General features: G+C 44.1%; 1 protein-coding gene across 5 annotated transcripts in view; it reads right to left on the bottom strand.

Annotated features, from left to right (window-relative positions):
• EDC3 (enhancer of mRNA decapping 3) overlaps nt 1–22525 on the bottom strand; it is a 59075-nt gene that overhangs the window by 20649 nt on the left and 15901 nt on the right. For 4 of the 5 annotated variants that reach the window (XM_088446140.1, XM_088446168.1, XM_088446157.1 and 1 more), the window contains exons 3-4: nt 19828–20132; nt 15312–15368 (exon numbers count right to left, since the gene is read on the bottom strand). In XM_088446140.1, the coding sequence (XP_088302266.1) occupies nt 15312–15368; nt 19828–20132 (362 nt within the window). The remainder of the gene's footprint in view (nt 1–15311; nt 15369–19827; nt 20133–22525) is intronic. The other variant, XM_088446176.1, reaches the window with a different exon arrangement.

Consider the following 22525-nt stretch of genomic DNA (forward strand, 5'->3'; position numbering starts at 1 on the left):
GCCTGTCATACGTCCCTAGTCGGGATAAAGCAGTCTGGAAGCCGATGGTCCGCATTTAGACCGTCGGGTTCCAGACTACATCCCTCTGAGATCAACAATCCAGTTCCAGCTGCTGATGGCTGCCCAGTACATACTGAAGCTACAAACCCACACAGATTCAATAGATTACAATCCATTGCTCCATAAACTTAGAAAACCATGTTTCATTGGCAAGTAGTAGCAAGCAAATTGCTTTTAAAGTGAGTTTACTGTACATTAATAAGAGTACATAGGATTCAGAAACTTTCACAGAAACACATGTGGACTAATTATATGTATCAGCCACAGTGGCATGGTTGTGAATTTGCTGTAATGAGACCTTGGAAAAGGGGATGACCATCTCCGAAATGTTGACTAGTAAAGTTTTTTTTTTTTTTTTAGATAAACGATTTATGTAAGAACAAAATGAATGATACAAACACACGTACGGAAACGTTTGTGCTTTTGTCTGGTGTTGATTTTCCCACATAATACATACTATTATTCTCATTTACTTGTAAAGACGCCACAAGTGGTCCACAGCGCCTTACATTACATAGTGCACACACAGATACAGAACAAAAATAACCAGATATAAAGTAGTTGATTCTGAGTTGGGAGCAAAGCATTAAAAAAAATTAAAAAAAAGCCAGTAACTTCACACCTTATCAAAACCATGTTGCACTACAGGAGGAGCAGCTTTAAAATGTGCAGAGAGATTAGATTTGAGAGCGGTTTGTCCAGACCCAACATTAAAATAAAGCTGTCCAGCATTTGAGGACTAAGGGGTCTGTGCTAAGCCTTGGCTAGAGATAGAGTGGATGGCGATAAAGTGCCAACAATCAGCTCCTGTCATTTTGCAAATACAGCCTGTAAAGTGACAGTCAGGAGCTGATGGTTGGTACTTTATCTCCATCTACTTTACCTCTCTCCAAGGCTTAGTACATAGACCGTTAAAATGCAAAAAGCAGCCAGTATTTCCCATGCATGCAAAGATAATTATGCAGTTGCACTCCTTGCATTGCAACATGTGGTTTGCCTTGGCTGTTTTTGCTTTTTTCCCCAACTCAGAAATTAGGCCCAAGAATGTGAAAAATTACAGTTCAAAACAATGCAGAACATATGAAGATACAACCCATATAAAACATTACTGCATTACTGAAGCAGAAGGTTCACTGCTGGGGGTAAGAGGTAATGAAATAAGTGAGGAAAGGAAGAGTACACGAGGGAAGAGGCTCCTGCTTATGAGAGTTTACAGTCTATAGGGGAGGAGCAGGCAGACAGGCGACACAGAGTCACTTTGTGAGAAACACAGATAAAGGTTGGTTAGGATGAGAGCTGGTATGTTTTAATAATGAAATAAGTTTTGAGAGCCTGTTTAAAGCTTTAGGGCCCATTTATCAAGGATCGCTTTTGCAATGCTATCAGGGCATGCCAGTAACGCCCCTGATCGCAAAAAGCGATCTCTTCGGCCGAATGTATCATGCAGGGATACGGGCTCCGAAAGGATCCCTCCGCTGGCTAATAGTGCGCGGTGTAGGCCATAGGCTACAGCGGCTTATGCCATGTTCAGATGGCGTTAGCTGTGAGGGCCAATATCTGGAAACCTATGAGGGATGCGGCTGCCAGCAGTAATGGAGGGATCACAGCAGGCATCGGATACATGCTTCGGTCCCTCCGTAATACAAATACACTTTGATAAATGGGCCGCTCAGAGTGAGGTGGAGAGACTTCTAGTGGCAGGGAGCAGCACAAGTGAAATCCTGGAGGCAGGAGTGGGATGAAGTCTCAGTTGGGAAGTACAATTGAAGTGATAGATGAACCAAGCAGCAGAGTTGAGTATTGATTACAATTGAAAATGGCGAGACTCAGGAAAGCCACATAAGAGGAGTTTGCAGTGAGTGGATGAGTTTCACATACATACATACATGGATATAGCAGAAAATAGCACTATAATGAACTTGTCCTGATGAAACGCCTTGGATGGCCTCCCACAATATTTTGTTGTGCTGTTGGAATCATTGGAGACAATTTAATTCTTTTATCGGGCGCCTTCACTATTGGGCTCCAGACGGAGCAATTCAATTGTTGTTCTCCCTGCAGGCGCGGGTAGACACATTCCTGCAGCCTCCTGAGATGGCGAGCAGAAATGTGCTAGAAGTCGGCACTGTGTGCGTCGTCTGAATGGTAGTTTTTGCGCCCAAATCAGAACTTAAGATGGGTTTAGCCTCTTTGCGTGTCTAAACCCGATGTTGTCGGGTGCTCACACACGGCATGGGTGCCCGAATGAAGCAACAACTTAATTGCTCCTATTGAATTTCACCCATTAGTTAAGGCGCCCGATAAAACAATTGAATCGCCCCCATTGATTGATTGTTTCTGGACTACCTGAGACAATGGAACAAAACAGTCAGTCAGTGGCAATTCCAGCTGGTTGCAGTCTTCTATAAGATAAGCAATTATTGTTCACGGCTTCTGCTGTGCAGAGTTTTTACAATGAAATCTAAAAGGTGCCCATCCACTAGACGATTAAGTTGAGTGATTGAACGATATCGTTACTAAATCATTTGCAAAAATGTCTAAAACGACCAGTGATGCGCGCTCCCACTGGTCATTTAGACATCTATCATCGGGTAAACATGCCGGACAACCTGACGATAACGTCAGCTTCAGCATGTTTGCAGATGAATGGTGTGCCTACACTGAACAACTGCTCGCTCAGTGAAGCTCATCACAGGCTGACAAACGACTGCACGAATACAATGTCGTAATCGTGCAGTCTTTTGCCTGTCTTCTCGTGGACGGGCACCTTTAGTGTTATGCACCAGTGTGCTGTATAAGTAACTTTAGATACAGTCAGGTGCATAAATATTGGGACATTGACAGAATTTTCATATTTTGGCCTCTATTCACCACCACAATGGCTTTGAAATGAAACTAACAAGATGTGCTTTAACTGCAGACTTTCAGATTTAATTTGAGGGTAATTACATCCTAATCAGGTGAACGGTGTAGGAATTACAACGGTTTCTATATGTGCCTCCCACTTTTTAAGGGGCCAAATTTAACGGGACAAACTAAACAATCCTAAATATAACTTTCACTTTTTAATACTTTGTTGCAAATCCTTTGCAGGCAATTACAGCCTGAAGTCTGGAACACATAGACATCACCAAACACTGGGTTTCATCCCTGGTGATGCTCTGCCAGGCCTCTACTGCAAATGTCTTCAGTTCCTGCTTGTTCTTGGGGCATTTTCCCTTCAGTTTTGTCTTCATCAAGTGAAATGCATGCTAAATCGGATTCAGGTCAGGGGATTGACTTGGCCATTGCATAACATTCCACTTTTTAGCCTTAAAAAACTCTTTGGTTGCTTTTGCAGTATGCTTTGGGTCATTGTCCATCTGCACTGTGAAGCGCCGTCCAATGAGTTCTGAAGCATTTGACTGAATATGAGCATATAATATTGCCCAAAACAGTTGGGCCAAAAGTAATGGGACTATCAACTGAAAAGCTATTTCATGGACAGATGTGGGCTATTCCCTCGTTATTTCATTATCAATTAAGCAGGTAAAAGGTCTGAAGTTGATTCTAGGTGTGACATTTGCATTTGGAATCAGTTGCTGTCGACTCTCAATATGAGATCCAAAGAGCTGTCACTATCAGTGAAGCAAGCAATCATTAGGCTGAAAAATCAAAACAAACCCATCAGAGAGATAACAAAAACATTAGGTGTGGCCAAATCAACTGTTTGGAACATTCTTAAAAAGAAAGACCGCATCGGAGAGCTCAGCAACACCAAAAGACCCGGAAGACCACAGAAAACAACTGTGGTGGATGACAGAAGAATTATTTCCCTGGTAAAGAAAAACCCCTTCACAACAGTTGGCCAAATCAAGAACACTCTCCAGGAGGTAGGTGTATATGTGTCAAAGTCAATAATCAAGAGAAGACTTCACAAGAGTGAATATAGAGGGTTCACCACAAGATATAAACCATTGGTGAGCCACAAAAGCAGGAAGACCAGATTAGAGAGTTTGCCAAACAACATCTAAAAAAGCCTTTACAGTTCTGGAACAACATCCTATGGACAGATGAGACAAAGATCAACTTGTACCAGAGTGATGGGATGAGAAGAGTATGGAGAAGGAAAGGAACTGCTCATGATCCAAAACATACCACCTCATCAGTGAAGCATGGTGGTGGTAGTGTCATGGCGTGGGCATGTATGGCTGCCAATGGAACTGGTTCCCTTGTATTTATTGATGATGTGACTGCTGACAAAAGCAGCAGAATGAATTTCGAAGTGTTTTGGGCAATATTATATGCTCATATTCAGTCAAATGCTTCAGAACTCATTGGACGGCGCTTCACAGTGCAGATGGACAATGACCCAAAGCATACTGCAAAAGCAACCAAAGAGTTTTTTAAGGCTAAAAAGTGGAATGTTATGCAATGGCCAAGTCAATCCCCTGACCTGAATCCGATTGAGCATGCATTTCACTTGATGAAGACAAAACTGAAGGGAAAATGCCCCAAGAACAAGCAGGAACTGAAGACATTTGCAGTAGAGGCCTGGCAGAGCATCACCAGGGATGAAACCCAGCGTCTGGTGATGTCTATGCGTTCCAGACTTCAGGCTGTAATTGCCTGCAAAGGATTTGCAACAAAGTATTAAAAAGTGAAAGTTATATTTAGATTGTTTCGTTTGTCCCATTACTTTTGGCCCCTTAAATAGTGGGAGGCACATATAGAAACCGTTGTAATTCCTACACCTTTCACCTGATTTGGATGTAATTACCCTCAAATTAAATCTGAAAGTCTGCAGTTAAAGCACATCTTGTTTGTTTCATTTTAAAGCCATTGTGGTGGTGAATAGAGGCCAAAATATGAAAATTCTGTCAATGTCCCAATATTTATGCACCTGACTGTATTTAGTAGGGAGAAAACAAATTATAGTGTATCCGCAGTTTGCTAATTGGTTAGTAAAAGAGTTTTGCCACTTTGATATAGAGCAACATCAATATTTTCCTTATAGGAATGTCATATAAGCTCAACCTTATTCCTTTTAAAGTATGTCTGAATTTCGCTGTATATGAGAGAGAAAGAGACAGACCGGCACTGAGGGGGCGTGAAAGAGGTGTCAGGAGTTTGATTTTAAAGATTAACCCCTTGCCATGCACCAGGAGCATTGTGTATAAACAACCAGCACCTATTTATTTATAGACTACAGCACGTAGCACCTTTTGTGTTCTTACTTCAGGACTTGGAGCAAGGAATTTCATACACAGAGAAAAAGAACATCAGTGTCCGACTCCTGAGTGACAGGCATACGTGCCGCAGGCTTACAACCTGTTCACATCTCGTGCTGAGGAAGGAATTCCCACCTCCTGGAGGATGAACTGGAGCACTCTATCTCCGTGACAGAGAGACTGAGCTGGGAGGCAGCGCACGCATTGAGACATGAACTCTGTCTACCCCCTAGCCAAGGCAATGTTTAATCTAATTGCTTATGTGTAGAGCTTATTAAGCAGTAATCTCTCTTTGGCAGAAATAGGTCTTCAATGAATAGCTGAAGAAACAGAGAGAGAAAACATTGCCCCCACCCCTACAGGAAAGGTGCGTGCAAGGAGTTTGTTCATTTTTAGTTGTGGGAAATTAGTGAGCTGCTCTGGAAATCACTTATCAGGCCGAAGATATGACTTTGAAAACTGGGCAGCAGGAGCGTTTAATGCAAAACCTGGTCTTTTATAAACCACTGAACTTTATTGATTTGCCGCAGTCTATATAAGCTCATAGGCTACAGACATTTATGCATTTGTAAAAATGTATTAAGTAACCATGTATTATTCTACTAGAAACTGGTTTACAATTATTCAATACAGGTAAAATAAGGTCATAAACTTGGTTTTCAAAAGTAACTTCTTGACTCAGCAAGACTGCTACATAAATCATAAGCCACTACTTAAACCCAGGGTTGGCAAATAAGCAGCCCTCAAGCTGCTGTGGAACTACACTTCCCAGCATGCCCTCTCAGTTTTGCTTTCAGGGCATGCTAATACTGTGGAAGACATGCTGGGATGTGTAGTTCAACAGCAGCAGGAGGGCCGCTTATTGCCCCCCCCCCCCCCCGACAAACCATAAAACCACCACATGAGCCGTAAGAGCACCAAGCGAGCCCTAACAATGCCACACAAGCCATTAGACCACCACGCAAGCTGTAAACAAAAAGTTGTTACAATCTCACATTAAAGGATCAATGTTTGGGAAAAATGAAAGACAATGACAGACATTTTGTGAACACAATATTAATGTTGCGGTGACCATAAGTAGTAAGAGGTTACACCGCCTACATTTAAATAGAAAGATAATTCCATATCTTCTACCACAATGCTCTGATGTCAATATTCCTACTGTATTTTCCTTTTGTGGTAAAGCTGAAATTTGTGCAATTTCTTACATCAATTAAATTGCTCAGGTTACTGAAATATGTTTACTAGGTATAGCGTTCCCGCTAGGCTGTTTTAGTGTTGCGCCGCGCCCTGCCCAATTTCAAAGGGGCAGAATGCACCCTGCCCCTCTTGGTGGCGACCCGTTAAAACAGCCTGCGTATGGCGTCCCCACCCATGGGACAGAGCGCTCGCTCTGAATCAGGGCCGGGCTTTTCTTTTTTTTTTGGAGTGGCCTACTGGCAGCTCGCATAGCTGTGGGTGACCACCCACAGCTATAGCGAGCGATCATGATGATGGTCGCGATGGTCAAGACCATCGCGACCATCTGGCTTGCGACGAGACCCTTGTGGTAGGGTCTCGTGGCCGCTAGCCCCAGAGAACTTCTGGCTCAAATCAAGCCGGAAGCTCTCCACTGACATCACTTGTGATGTCAGTGGGGCCACCCCCAAACGGCAGGCGTTCTCATGGGAACGCCTCCGTTTGGGCAGCCACCCCCCCCAGCCCGCCTACAAAAAGGGGCGAGCTGTCACTCAACATCGACAGCTCGCCTCCTTTGGTGCGAGACCCGGAGCGACGGATTGCCCGTCGCTAGCTGGGTCTCGCGCATGCGCACGACGGAGCCGGCTCAGTCGTGCGCATGCGCTGTGGGCCCCCATCAACCCGGTAGCGAGCGCTCAATGCTTGCGACCGGGTCTGGATCAGGCCCAGAGTGTTCTGCAAGTGTGGAAAATTGTGGTATAGTGATTACCAAAGGGTGAATAGATGCCGGGCGCATGTGCGCTTGGGGGCAGCCGACATGTCTATAAGTGCCAGGCACGCCCCCAAGAGTGATGAAAGGGGGCCACCTCTTAAAGACATGCCGCCTTTACCCGTGGCCACATCCCCTTTTCGGATGCTCGCGTACCAGAGTACCCTTTCTCTAGGTCCGGCGCTGGACCTAAAGTGAACACTATAGGTCTGTAATTGTTTAAAAATAATTCTATGGTGGTAAAAACAAATGAAATGGTTAATCTGCACAGGATTTAGGATTATTCAGGCCCTGTCCTTCATCAAAGCATGAAGTAAATAAAGTGATAATTTGCAACCCCTGGGAGATACTTGGTGCTTGCTTTAGGGAAATCTAAAAAAAGAACCAACTAATTTCTATTCAATGAGGCAGCAATTTTTTGTGAAAAATAAAAAAAAGGTAAAAATATTGCAATTTTCCACAAAATGGCATCTTTGCCGCGTGTGCACCTGAGATCGACTGGCACTATTTTCAGGTATTCTGACTTATAAAATATTATTTTCTAGGAGGTAGGGAGTAGGGATGGACATCGGAAGCCATTGAAACTTTCGATGCGATGAGTACTAACCATCGCATCAAAAGTATTCGATGATAAAAACTATTTATATGATTTGAGTATGCGCAAAAAACCCTGCAGCGCAGTTGTCAGGGGGTGGGATTGGGCATGGCTAGGGGCAGGCCCGGAGCAACATACATACTGTGTCCTCTCTAGTGTAGCTAGCAGAGATGCTGTCCTGTGGGGACTGGAGGGTACACTATATATACATATACAGTCCGGCTCCTGAGTCCATCATGCCCAGCACTGGTGGGAAGGCCTGTGAAGTGAATCCGGTGAGATACAGCCAGGCAGTGAGGAGCAGAGACACAGCAGACACTGACAGTGTGAGAGTGTGTCTCTGTCCTGTGTGAGTGACAGCTGCTGGGCGAGGGCTGCAAATGTAAAAGTGATTCAGACATTGGCGAAGATGATTTTAAGCCATCAAAGCTTGAAAGCTCCTCATCGCAAAGCGCATTAGTCTTCCAAACACTGCTCTTGTTAGTGATCGATATTGTATGTCAAATAGGGAAACTGCTGCCATCTCAACTGCAGTTTTGCAAGACTTAGGTCTCATCACTCCCAATGACACCTCATCAGTCATTGATCACTCCAAAGTGAAGAAAACTTCCAAACTGTCTCAGAGAGCCAATCAGTGCGCACCATTTGATGATGGGTTTCCGCTGTCCATCCCTGCTCCCTACCTCTTAAAAGATAATATTTTATAAGTCAGAATACCTGAAAATAGTGCAAGGTGATCTCAGGAGCACACACGGCAAAGATGACATTTAGTGAAAAATAACGTCTACCTGAGATCAACTGAAGCGTTTTCACTTAAAAACAACTTAATGCCAAAATATGTGCCCCAAAACCGTGCCTTCACCTGATTGCAAAATATCCTAATTTGTGTCAAATTTTCAAAACTTCAAGCACCTGCTGGGGATAGTAAAATGTATCCGACCGAGCTGAAATTTTGCACACGAGTTACTGTAATGGACCCACAACTTTTCCGCACTATTGGAATTTCAAACTCGCAATTTTGGTTTTTTCGACCCACCCTACTATAATACAGAGACATTTTGGTTCAACTCACAAAGCGACTGCATCCATTATATGTAGGTACCAGTTGAGGTAATACCACGCCATTCATAAAGCTTACTTATTTGTTTAGACATACATAATTATGAACAACACTTGTTATTTATTTAGATAGTCAGCATAATCTGTAGCACTTTACAATTTGGAACAAACACAGTAGTAAAACAAATATATAAGAGGGTCCTGCTGATAAGTTAAAATATATAAGAAAATAAAAGTTTGATACAAGAGGCCAAGTGCAACATATTATGTAAATCCAGCCACATTGCCAGGGGAAAAAAGTGTTTTGTGACGCTTGTGGTCCAGTCACACATCAATGCTGGTTTGGGGCAAGAGGGTTGTATAAATATAAAAAGAAAGCACATGTAAGTTTTGTGTGAACAGTGTAAAGGGATGGTAACGGAGTAGAATAGAATAGAGATGTTGCAATAGGGAGGTTAAGAGGGTGGTTGTCTGAAGTGGTAGGCTTTCAGGGAATACTTGAAGGTTTGGAGGCTAGAGGAAAGTGTTTTGTGCAACGGAATTAATTCCACAGAGTGGTTACAGTCCATAAAAATGCTGTGAGTGCCCGGGATCTAAAGTGCGGTCCTGGCGGGTTTCAAGATATAGCTCATTGTGGCGTACAAATTGAAGATCCACTATTATTCTAGGGGTATGCAGTCGGGAAGCCAGTGGACCTAATCCCGATAGCCGGCTTCCCGACTGTCATATCCCGGCAAGGGTCTAAAGACAGGCGTTGATATGCTGATGCCTGTCATTAGACATACGCCGGGAGCCCCACATCATGATCGAAGGGACGCCGGGCGCGGATAGCCGTGGAGGGGGAGGGATAGGGTTCCCGGGGGGGGGACGGACTGATTTAGGTTTAGGCAATTAGAGGGGGGATTAGACTTAGGCACTGGGGGGGAAGGTTTGGGTTAGGCACCCCTAAGGGAGGGTTAGGGGGTAGAAATAGGTTAGTATATACTTACCTTAGGACAATCGGGATTTCCTCCTCTGCCGGGATTCCAACCGCCGGGCATAGGTCCGGCGGTAAATCATACAGTTTCCATTCTAGGTTGGGGTCTCCAATTGTCTTTTCTCACTCCCTATAGCACCCCTCCCTCTTTCCTTTTGTGTTTCCCATATATGTGTTTCTGATGTGCTTGATATTTTGTTATAGAAGAGTTATAATTTTCAGTTTATCATTCTGTAAATAATGTTACATTCCAATAAGAAACTGATTTATCAAATTTGAATTTTTCTGTATCTGTATTTCTGTTTTGTATACTGACAATTTCCTTCAATTATTCTAAAAATAAAATAAAGAATTTATATATATAAAAAAAAAAATGCTATGAGTGGGGCACAAAGGGTAAGCAAAAGAGTAGTAAATTAGCCAGGTCAAGGAAGAGAATATAATTTCATGTCTGTTCTTAATCTTGAATTAGTAGGCAAGATCTTAGGCTTTGATGTAGAGGTTGGTTTGGGAGAGTTGAGATGATATTTAAATGTATTAAAAAGGTGTTTAGGGATAGAAGCCTGGGGGGAAGAAAGAGATTGATGTACAGCCAACCCGTAGCTCGCGAGCTGTCGGTAAACTTGCGGTCTTAATTTTGGTAGCTCACCTAGCTGCAGTACTGCAGACTCAACTAGGGGGAAGTGACCTCTGACGCTCGCTCTCCCATGTCGTTGACGCCATGGGTGGAACCACAGGCAAGCACTTCAGGTGACTGCCGCAGCATGCGCTTCCCAGTGGTTCCACCCACTGCGTATAAAGCGAATGACTTTCGCCCAGCTCTGCCAGAAAATCATACAGCAGCCCAGCCTATATCTTTTGCTCCTAAACTGCACGTACCTCCTTGGATCCGGTAACTAACAGTGAAATGTGCCTGTTCTTAAACTCTATTTACAAATTACAATATCACTGTAATAATTAAATGCATTGTTGTTTTCTATGAAACATTTTTTTAATTTTCATTAAATGACCTTCAATTGTTGGGTTATTTTTTCTTCTTCAATTTTAGTAGCTCTTCAGGAGGTTTCATTTTTCTCAAGTAGCTCACACCTCAATTAAGGTTGGCGACCACTGATGTACATTATATTTGTTTGGCAGTGTCCACAGCATTTAGATAGACCTGGTAAATATTGTTCTACTTTGTGAGAACATTTTTTAAGGCAACACGTTTTCTTAGTATGCCACGGCTGACATTGTGGTCCACCTGGAGTGTAAAAATTAGCTGGAGTAACTTCATTGTGGAGCGGTTACAGAGAGTTGGAATGTTGTTAGAATTAACAGAACTGAGAATTGTGTATGTACTTGCTCTCAAAACAACAAAGCACTGATCATTGTCAGCAAATATTGCATCTCCATTTGCTTTCAACTCATAGCAGTATTCTTATCTAGATATGGGTGTCCAAACCTGTAAGCTAAGGCTCATTTACCTTCACTACAAATTGCTAGATGTGACAGCATATCATCAAGGAGAAAGCACACTAATGTTCTAAGACCAGTGGCGTATCTAGGGGTTGGGGCCGAGCAGGGCACGTGCACTGGGCAACGTCGGACCAGTGGCGCGCGGGGTGAATGGGGTGTGGCCGTGGTCCAGGACACTAGTATCAAGTAAGTGGAGTGCGATCCGCACTACACAGTAACAAACACTGCCACCGGACTACTACTGGGAACACTATATAAGGGTAAATACTGGGGGCACTGCATAGAGGGGAATACTACTGGGGGCACTGCACAGGTGGAACCACTACTGGGGGCACTGCATAGGTGGAACCACTGCTGGGGGCACTGAATAAGGGGCACTGCATAGGGGAGACCAATACTGGGGGCACTGTATAAGGGGCGCTGCACAGGTGGAACCACTACTGGGGGCACTGCACAGGTGGAACCACTACTGGGGGCACTGCACAGGTGGAACCACTACTGGGGGCACTGCACAGGTGGAACCACTACTGGGGGCACTGTATAAGGGGCACTGCATAGGGGAGACCACTACTGGGGGCACTGCATAGGGGGGACCACTACTGGGGGCACTGTATAAGGGGTACTACTGGATGCACTGCATGGGGGGGGGGGTACTACTGAGGGCAATGCACAGGGAGGGACACTACTGGGAGCACTATATTAGGGGGACCACTGTATAAGGGGCACTAGTGGGTGCACTGCATAGGGAGACCACTACTAGGGGCACCGTATAAGGCTGCACTACGGGGGGCACCGTATAAGGGTGCACTACGGGGGGCACCGTATAAGGGTGCACTACGGGGGGCACCGTATAAGGGTGCACTACGGGGGGCACCGTATAAGGGTGCACTACGGGGGGCACCGGATAAGGGTGCACTACGGGGGGCACCGGATAAGGGTGCACTACGGGGGGCACCGCATAAGGGTGCACTACGGGGGGCACCGCATAAGGGTGCACTACGGGGGGCACCGCATAAGGGTGCACTACGGGGGGCACCGCATAAGGGTGCACTACGGGGGGCACCGCATAAGGGTGCACTACGGGGGGCACCGCATAAGGGTGCACTACGGGGGGCACCGCATAAGGGTGCACTACGGGGGGCACTGCATAAGGGTGCACTACGGGGGGCACTGCATAAGGGTGCACTACGGGGGGCACTGCATAAGGAGACTACTACAGTGGGCATTGCAAGAGGGGCACTACTACTGGGGGCATTAAGGTGCATATGGAATGGAAAGGAATGTTCCTAGAGTGACGAGAAGCGTTAGTGTGTCATTTTGACACGCCCCCACTTTTTCGGCGCGTGCACACACAGGGTCGGGGGGGGAGGCGCTCCGTTTTTTTAACTTGCCCTGGGCTCCAAATTCCCTACTTACGCCACTGTCTAAGACACAGCATATTACAATTTGGACAGGAGACCTGAATGGAGACTCAGGTCTCCAAACCAGTCACCTCTGTGAGCAGGTAGCCTGGTGACAGCATAGGCATCACTTTTATTCAGAATGGGTTAAAAACATGTTGGAGGTACTGCTGATAGACAGGTGTAGCATTTTAGGCACAATGAATATCTGCCTCCTGACTTTTATACTTCCATGAAAATGAGGCTATATCACTTTGATAAAGTCAATTTAGCTAAATCTGGTGGCCAACAGTCTTCTTTTTGTGCATAGAGGCAGAACAAAATGTTCCACATTGCTACAACACAAATAAAAGGGGAAGATTATAATCTGCAATTAATTTAGATTATATCGCTAATACTTAAAGAGTTGCATCATAAAACCACAGTTCCATAGCCAATTTACACAAACATGGGATGAGCAAGCATATGAGCATAGTATCAAATTATACATATTAAATATGGGATAATGAAGAGCTTAGTGTACATTATAAGGAGATCTGAGAGTCAGAACACTTCAGTGAAATTACAGGGTAACATCAAGCAGTTTTATACAGAGTACAGAAGTCAGATGTGACTGTATACTTCATCAAAAACAGGCTAGGGGATATTTTAATATGTTATAATGATGGATTCTATATTTAACTCAAAAATCAAAAAAGGTAAAATAAAAAAAAACTAAAATATACTCCTCAGGTAAGTTTAGAGTAGCTTGTGTAAGCAGAAGATTAGTATAGAAACATCTTAATGCTGCTTCTCACACCAGTGCCTCCGAACAGCAAGGTTCCTAAACTAATCTGCAGCTTGCACAAGCTAGTTCAAACTTCACCGAGAGAAACCATACCTCTCCTAAATCTACAGCAGGCCTTCTTTCTAACTGGTAAGTAGCCCATTGACCTTCGTCCCTGTCCTGGCACCCTCCTTTCAATGGGGCCCTGTACCTTCTCCCAGGACCCACCCCTGAGATTCCATTTCCCTGGCACCTATCCTTGTGTCCTGAGATTCTATCCCACAGCAGCCTATTCTCCCTGTCCTTGAGACATTGTTACCTATAAAGTTCCTCTGGGGTTCTTTTCTCCCTTTCAAGGCACCCTGTTCCGTAACACTTTGTTCCCAGACATCCTATTTTCTTGCTCCCCTGGCACCCTGTTGCCTGGGAAGTCACCATTGTCTCTCTCCTCTGGCACCCTATTCCATGTGACAGCTCCCTGCCTCTTGGGATACTAATCCAAGCAATTTACCCCCAGGGATCCTGTCTCTTGGTACCTTCTCTCTTCCAATATATAGTGGTCATGCTTACAGCTTCTGCTAGTGCTTACACTCTCCGTTTCTGACATTCGATGATAGCACATTACTGGGTATCATAATGTGCTATTAAATTATAGAGCATTGTACCTAATGATCCAGGACTGAGGAACTCCATCCATCACTGTGAACAACATAACTGCCAACTTCCTACACAAGTGCAGGAATAGCACCAGTCAAGGTGGGTATCCACTACCCGACTGTGAAAAGACTGAACGATAACATTATCGTTCAGTCGTTCACTACACTGCAGGGTGCCCACACTGAACGATATGTCGCTCAGTGCAGGCACAATCAATCATCTGCAAACATGCTGTTTAAACGATGATAGATGTCTAAAAGACCAAATTTTCAAACGATGTTCAAACGATTATCGAACGATTTTATCATTATCGTTCAACTTAATCGTCTAGAGGATACCCCCGAGACAAACGGTGCATGCCAGATTATCAAGTCTGTAAGGATTGTGGGACAGGGGAAAATAAATGATGGAGAGCACGAGTGGAAATGCCTATTTTCAATAAATCTTAACATCTAAAAGTAAAACTTGTTAAAAACTTGTTAATACTGAAGGGGAGAGAACACAGGATGTCAGTAAAGTACAGTCACTGTGGCCGGAAAATGTCTGATGGCAAAAGTGCACAATACACAAGGCACACTGCCTGCTCGCTGGACACAAAAAACACCACTGAAATTAACTTTAATGATTTGTGAGTTATTATGGAAATAAAGTTCAACTGTTCAGCTATCAGAGACTTTGTTGTGTCAGAGGTGATATACTTTGGTGGAGTAGGTCACCATCCTTAATAAACTTTTACACTACTTGACTTCATGCACGTATGTATTTATACATCCACAGCCATATACTCTACAGTGACTGCGATTGTGAGCGATAATGTACAGTAGATAAGAGCATTGGAAAATGTTTAGGATACAATGGAAGGAAAAGGTCAGCGACGTGTCAATCTCCAATGCAGTTTCTTGTGAATAAGAGCAAAGTTAAACTACATAATAACAGAGTCCTCCTTTTCTGCATGGAATGGAAATTACCGGTGTAGCAATAGGTATGTTCTGTATGCTCGGTTTCCTTGTTCTATGTGTGATTTTACAAAAAAAAAGTAAAAAACAAAAATAAATAATATAAAATGATAATGCTTTGTTCTGATAAGAAAGAAGGAACAGGTTAGTAGAATGTAAAAAGTACGTTTGTAACACAGAAAACGACAGTAGAATAGTGTTTTTTTAAACAACTACAGTAGAATACCTGCTGAATAAATGTCCTGGGTCCTCCCCATAGTGTGTCCATGGCATTTGGAAGGGGCTGCCAGCAAAGGACAGGGCAAAGACAGATAAAGAGAGTCATATAATAAATGGATGGATGGAATATATCTAGGCAATGTAACATATCATTGAGTCAGAAAAGGTCAATTCATTGTGACATATGCACTTAAGAAGTACAACTATTGATTATAAAGCTGTTTGTACAGCAGTAATTAGTACTATCGATTGGAAGGGATGGTTCCTTCAATATTATGTGTTATGCTGGGCATACACGCTACAATTATTGGGCCGTTCCGCCAAATATCCATGGACCGGCCCCAATAATTGCAGTGTGTGTGGCTGACCGAGGGTTAAATATCGGTCGGGCATGGCAGATCATCCAGCATGCCTGTCCGATGAGATATCTACAAGTTAAAATGTCGGCCGCATCGGGCAGTGTATGCCCCGCCGCGGCCGACAGATAGACAGACATTTCCCCAGTTCCTTCCCATGGAATGACATCTCACAGTGGATGCCCGCGATATCTGCAGGTTGACAGGCTGCCAGATAAAATATCTGTCTATCTGTCAAGCATTTTATCTGGCAATGTATGCCCGGCATTAGCAAGCCATGGTCTCTTGTTATTTAGACACACCTTAGTTGTATAATCTAATGCATAGACAATAATGGTGCTTTCATATTAGCGCACAGGGAATAAAAACCCTTCCCCCATAACCAGAATGCTTTGGGAAACATGTACATTCTACAAAGATCCTGACAATGTCCACTATTATTAATTATACTGTTGGCATACTGGCCCTATATAGTAAAACATTTCAAATTGGGAAGTGTTGGTTGTGGATAGCGCTCCACATCATCCCAACACTGGAAATAAGGTTCCACTGCTAACTGGGGACTTACAGAGGGAGGAAGAGAGTATACCTTAATCCATACATTACATATTTGTGGTCCAGTGTAGTGACTGGTATACTTAATAAACTGCAGGGCCACTGCAGCTGTGCGTCTAAATCAAAGCAGTGGCAGGAAAAGCATATACCAATGTATTTATTTAAGTGGGCCAAATCAATTAGCCTCAAGATGGACAAAAATTGCTTAACAAGTTGACTTTTTGGTATTCATTAAAAATCCTTGTTAACACAGTTCTCAATGGTAGTTAACACAGACTTTAGTTTGCAGCTCCAGACTAGGTGGAAAGTAAGGAAAAGTACTTATTTTAAGGTAATAATGTTGGTACACGGGGGCTAATTCAGCAGTGCACGCAAGCGCACTGCTGAACACAGATTCACGTTTATCGGGTATCTGCGATGCACAGGACCCATTCTGAGGGTGTGCAGAATGGGTCCTGCTAACACGCACGCTAGCCCTTGAATGCCTCTCCCAGACTGACAAGCAGAGGCATTTAAGGGGCTGTGGGAGGGCGGGGTTGGGTGCCGTTTTCCGGAAATGGGGGCATATCCGACCCTTTCTCCAGGAGTGGCAAGCCCAAGATTTGCGCTGATCAACACAGTATCCTGGGCTCGCAAGCCGGCCAGGCTGAGTGCTTACTCAGCTGTCCGGCTGCATCCACCATCACCGATGGTGATCCTAGCACTGCAACGCTGGGATCGCAAATGCAGCAGGGGGTGTCATACACCTCCTGCTGCATTTGCATTATTGCAAGGACGCAATTGCAAAGCTGCCTACGTGCAGCTTTGCAATTGCGTTTCTTGCTGAATTAGGTCCATAGTGCAGTACCCCTAGGCAGCCCTCCCAAAGAATTATAATATATTCAGAGGTTTTTAAATAGGAAAATATTGCCAATAAATACATGTGTATTGAATGGGAAAGGAGTTTTTAAACTTGCAGATGGGAGTTGCAAGTTTTTTTCCCAACTTTTTTACAAACATATATACACACACTTAAAAAAATCACTATGTATTAAGATACTCTAAACACTTATTTGCTGAATTACACTTGCTGGCTATCATTCTACCATAATTTTTAAAAGTTGCAAAAAATCAACCATATGACACCATTTATCTACAAAGAGAAATGTGAATCCAACACATGCGCTACAGTAAGCAGCCAATAAGACCCCTCAGTACAGTAGTGCTACCTTACGCTCCAACAAATACAAGTCTCAAAAATATATCACCAATGGGTCCTGCAGCGCTATAAAGTTCAAATAATTGATCTGCCTTTTATACTTTGCTTATGGACACTAACAGCCTTCTATACTGTCCTACTATATTATACGCCACTTTTTGGAGGGTTTCAGGATGATTTCCCCAGTCTTTCATGTCCTTCACATAGGTCGCACACTGTGACTTGCTGTTTCTAACTGAACTGCAAGCTAATTAGGAGCACGCTTCATGAATATATCCTGAAAAAGGCACGTAATATTAACCCGCAAGAACAGGGCACAGAACCTGTGGCTAATTGAATCGGCCCCAAATAGTCTTACTTTTGGTACGGTTCTCTATAAAGGAAAACAATAATCTAAATGTTTTATGGTGTAGAGGTAAACATTGCAGAATTCTGCAATTAACTTCACTAAATAAAAAATGCAGACATTTATCACATTCTGTATTGTTTAGAGATGTACAACTTTAGCATTCTGGCTAGACTGAATTCTGTAATTTGCACCAAAACAATGTATAGATCATGAACAAGGGGCCTGATTCACTGCTGATCGCAGATTTCCGATCGCACGAAGGCCCCCGTATGCCTCTGCCTGATTGACAGGCAGATGCGTTTGAGGGGCGCTGCGCGGGCAGCATGCGTTCCCAGAAAGGAGGATGTATCGCCCCCATTTTCCAGGAGTGACAAGGCTAGAATCTGCGTCCATGGACGCAGAGGTTCCTGGCCTCGCATGCCGACCAGCCTGCTTAAGTTGAGGCTTACTCAGCTGTCTGGCGCCATCCAACATCGCGATTGATGGTGATTCCAGGCTGCGACCTCGGTCGTAGCGCTGGGATTACAGATTAGCAGGAGGTGCCAAACACCTCCTGTTGCATTTGCATTTTAGCAAGGACGGATTTGCTGAACTGCTTGTGTGCGGCTTTGCAGTTCTGTAGTCTGTTGAATCACCCCCAAAGAACGGAATTACCACTAGAATGTCACTTAATAAGCACAGGGCTACCATGTGCCATGGCATTGAATGTTTAAAATTGTGCAGGAGAGATGTAGCACACAAATCAGTCAGTCCACTGATTCCTGGTTGATGGTGGTGGAAAAAGGCATGATATATGGATAACATCAACGTTACACTGATCAAACCATTGTGCAAGCAGATATGCTCTGTGTCAAGGGGACACCCTGATGGAAAGATTTCCCATTAGAAAATAAATGTAGCATTATGGGCTGAAGATGATCACTGATATGATAGGAAATGTGCCCCACAATATTACGGAACCACCAGAAGTCTTCATTGTTTTAAAGGAGTTGTAAAGTTCTCTCATTATATTAGGTATTACCTTTTCATTTTTTTTATATAATTATTTCTATAAGTTTTTTTCATTATCCCTATTTTGGATAGACAGACAGATTTACATGAATAAGATCTTGTGTGTTCCACCCATTACTGCTCTCTGCCGAAAAGGTTTATCCCTTGAAGTTCTATGCTACCTGCTAATTATACATTGGCGTGTTGAGCCATCAGGGTTTACTGACATTCTTTATATGCATATACCAACAAACACCCTCTTACAAAGTCACTGAAGTCTCATTTTTGCAGTCATGTTAATCGTAATTATCGGCAACTAGGACATATGGATTATACGTTTTGGATGGACTTGGATAATGGGGAAGCTTGTTCTGTCAATGCGCTAGGCGTTTCGCATTTAACGAGATGCTTCCATTTTTTGTCTACTACCTGTACAGCACATTATCCAAATACAGGAACAAGAACATTGTTTCAACATTAGAGCTATGGCCCTGATTCAGAGCCGGACGCTCTGACCAGAGCGCTCGCTCTGAATCAGGGCCCACCTCCATTAATATGGAGCGTCCTCCTGGACGCTCGTATAGCTGTGGGTCACCACCCACAGCATATACGAGCGTGCAGGATGATGGTCGCGATGGTCTTGACCATCGCGACCATCGAAACTACAAGCAAAAGCCTGCGGTTGGGTTTTTCAACCGCAAGGCCAGGAGTGATTTTGGCTCTATCAGAGCCAAAATCACTCCCACTGACATCACTAGTGATGTCAATGGGGCCGGCTTCAGACGGTAGGCGTTCCCTTGGGAACGCCTCCGTCTGGCAGGCACGTCCACCAAAGGGGGCGTGCTGTCAGTCAACATCAACAGCACGCCCCCTTTGATGAGACACTCTGAGCGAAGGAAAGTCCTTCGCTCGTCGGGTCTCGCGCATGCGCACGACGGAGCTCCCTTTGTCGTGCGCATGCGCAGTGCGGACCATCGACCCACTTGCGAGCGGACAGCCGCTCGCGAGTGGGTCTGAATGAGGGCCTATATAGTCACATTCATGCCACATTTTTCTCATCCAGTTCAGTACTCACAAGAGTTGTGTCTACGGCGAAAGTTCTTGGGCTGGCTGAGGCCTTCTGTTTGCCTGTCCACATAACTTTTCGAGCATGGCTGTGGGGAGGTGCCAACAGGATCATTACCCCTCACATCTGATCTTTGAGGGATGTTCTGTGCATTGCTAGTCTCTGCTGGCTTTTGCTTCCCTGTGCCACCATTTTGGTGACTAGCTGGCAAGTAATTTGTAGTTATACCATTATTGTGGTCAGGAATCCGATTATTTCTTATTTGACCGTCCACAGGTATCTCCAAAATCTTCAACTCAACAATGTCCCCTGCCCTAAATTAGAAAAGATAACTCATGTTATTACAAAATCCCCAAATAACACTTTCTTGGGGTGTTCCACTCTCCAATAAACGGGGTGCAAACACACAATGCTGTAATGCATAGCACAATGACGCATGTAACACATTTCGTATTACATTACTAGGTGATTAATAATTAAAGATGGGATAACATAATACAATATAACTACAGGTAACTGGGGCTTACAGCCTTACTATCTGAAGAGAAATGTAAATTTAGCATGATGTCCATTCACAGACAATTAATAATGCTGCAGTGATCCCATGGAAAAAAAAATTGGGATCCTACTCCACAGTTTCTGGGTCCCATCTCAATTTTTGCTTTTAAACTCCCCATTAGCTATGAGATCACCCCACATACATTAAACACACAGGACAGTATGGAAAGTCAGTCACCAAACACCAGGCAATATTGTTGTCCATGGTAATGGAATAATCTGCAACAGTCACTATATTAAAGAAACTAGGGACAAAATATTAGTACGTTTTTAAGCATACAAAACATTTTCACAGATAGAATGACTTAAATTTATACAGCATAGCCTTCAAATCCATGACAGTAACTGAGGTTTCTACGTATATTCCTTTTAAAGAAATGTTTGCATCCCTCACAGGTGAAAACCCGATAATTTGGGGTAACCCTTCCCCATCCCATTAGTGTCATCTTTGGGATCTCCCCAGCATACCGAGCCGCTGAGAGGTGGGGGCAGCAGGTACTTTTTACCCGGGCCCAGCGGAGACCAGGATCCAGCAGCCTCTCTCCCCAGCCCAGCACATGATCGCACTCGCACCCCCCACTCCTCCGGATCTGACACCGGCGCACCATTATTTTTTTATGATTTGTAAGGAGGCAGCCAGGCCACACACCACCCCCAGTATCGGGGCTTGCCAGCAATGTAGGAAGCCCTGCAGACACCATGGCCATAACAGCACCCAAATCAATAAAACATATGAAATGAGCACAGACTATTAGCCCTTCCAAGTGAATATTAAAAGACACTGTCATTTTAGCCACCTAAATACTTTTCTTTACAAGTCCATTTTTATTTAGTGTGAAAACCTAAACTTAACAGTGCAAATTGTTGTATGTAAAGGTTTTTGTAGTGCAGCACCACAATAAAAGTCTAATACAAGGGTAAGGGAATATCTGTGGGTATAGAGACTGACCATCGAGGTGAGTGCAAAATGCATGTAGTGTATGTGACTAATAATGTGTTTTATCTGTGTAGCAAGTGTTTGTGGTATCTATGCCGTCTCTGTGTGTGTGTGTGGGGGGGGGCTGTTTGATTGGTGGCTACTACTGCTGCCCCTACGATGTGTCATGTGTGTGGGGATCCTACATGTCCTGTGGGGTATTAGATGGCTCTGGGAGAAGAGGACACTGTGCAACCTAAATAGAGAGTATGCGAGTCCTACCTGCTGGGTGCAGTTACCTGCTGAAGCCCATTTCTGCTCGCCCGATGCTCCACCTGGAGTGCGGCCGATGGAAGCAGAGTGCCGTGGCCCCTACTAACACATGACACCCGAGAAGAGTGTAGCACAGAGGTCTCAGGCGGCATCCTGAGTGCGGCTGATGGGAGTGGAGAGGGTGGAGAGCTGGGACCCCTCCTACCTTGTCACACCCGAGAGGAGGGAAGGACAGAGGTATCCGGCGGTGATTGAAGGAGGAGGCGCTGCCGCCAGGGTGATTGGTTATGAGAGATGCTGACAGCGTGTCCTGCAGGACCCGGCCACTTTTAAAATCTGAATCCCCCTCTGCCCAGAAGCGCGTAAAAAAAGCGCGGATTTTGCAATCAATGTGCTTTGTTACTCAAATTAACAGAAATAAGGTCTGAAAGAAATAAGGTTACATCCTTTAGAATGTAAGCTCTTACAAGAAGGGCCCTCTACCCGCTTGTGCTTCTCCTTACTTTACTTTCATCTACTTCTTACTCCCCACTAGGGCACCTAACGCTTGGTTGCTTTGCTCTGTTGCTTATCTGGGTGTTATGGTAGCTAATGTAGCAAAGTATATTATCCTTGTCCTGTATTGTTTTGTACTGTAAATCACTGGTCAACCTATTTGTTTATGCACTTTCTAAGGCGCTGCGGAACACTCGTGATGATAATAACGATAATATCATCTCCTCTGTACTGTCTTCTGGGTTGTACAGAGATTGCAGAGATTAGTGTCTGAAAGGACTTGTAAAGTAAATGGAAAACAAGCGAATGAATACAAGATGCCATGTTTCATTGCTTGTAAACCACCTGGAAAATAGACCCTGTACTGTTAACTGATTAAACGAGACTGTTCATATTTTCCTAGAATTAAGATTTTAAGATTTATCATACAAAACGATCAGTGGGAGGGAAGTATTAAGCTGGACA

The sequence above is a fragment of the Taudactylus pleione genome, unplaced genomic scaffold, assembly GCF_031769625.1.
Source record: "Taudactylus pleione unplaced genomic scaffold, aTauple2 ptg000019l, whole genome shotgun sequence".
Taxonomy (NCBI): Eukaryota; Metazoa; Chordata; class Amphibia; order Anura; family Myobatrachidae; genus Taudactylus; species Taudactylus pleione.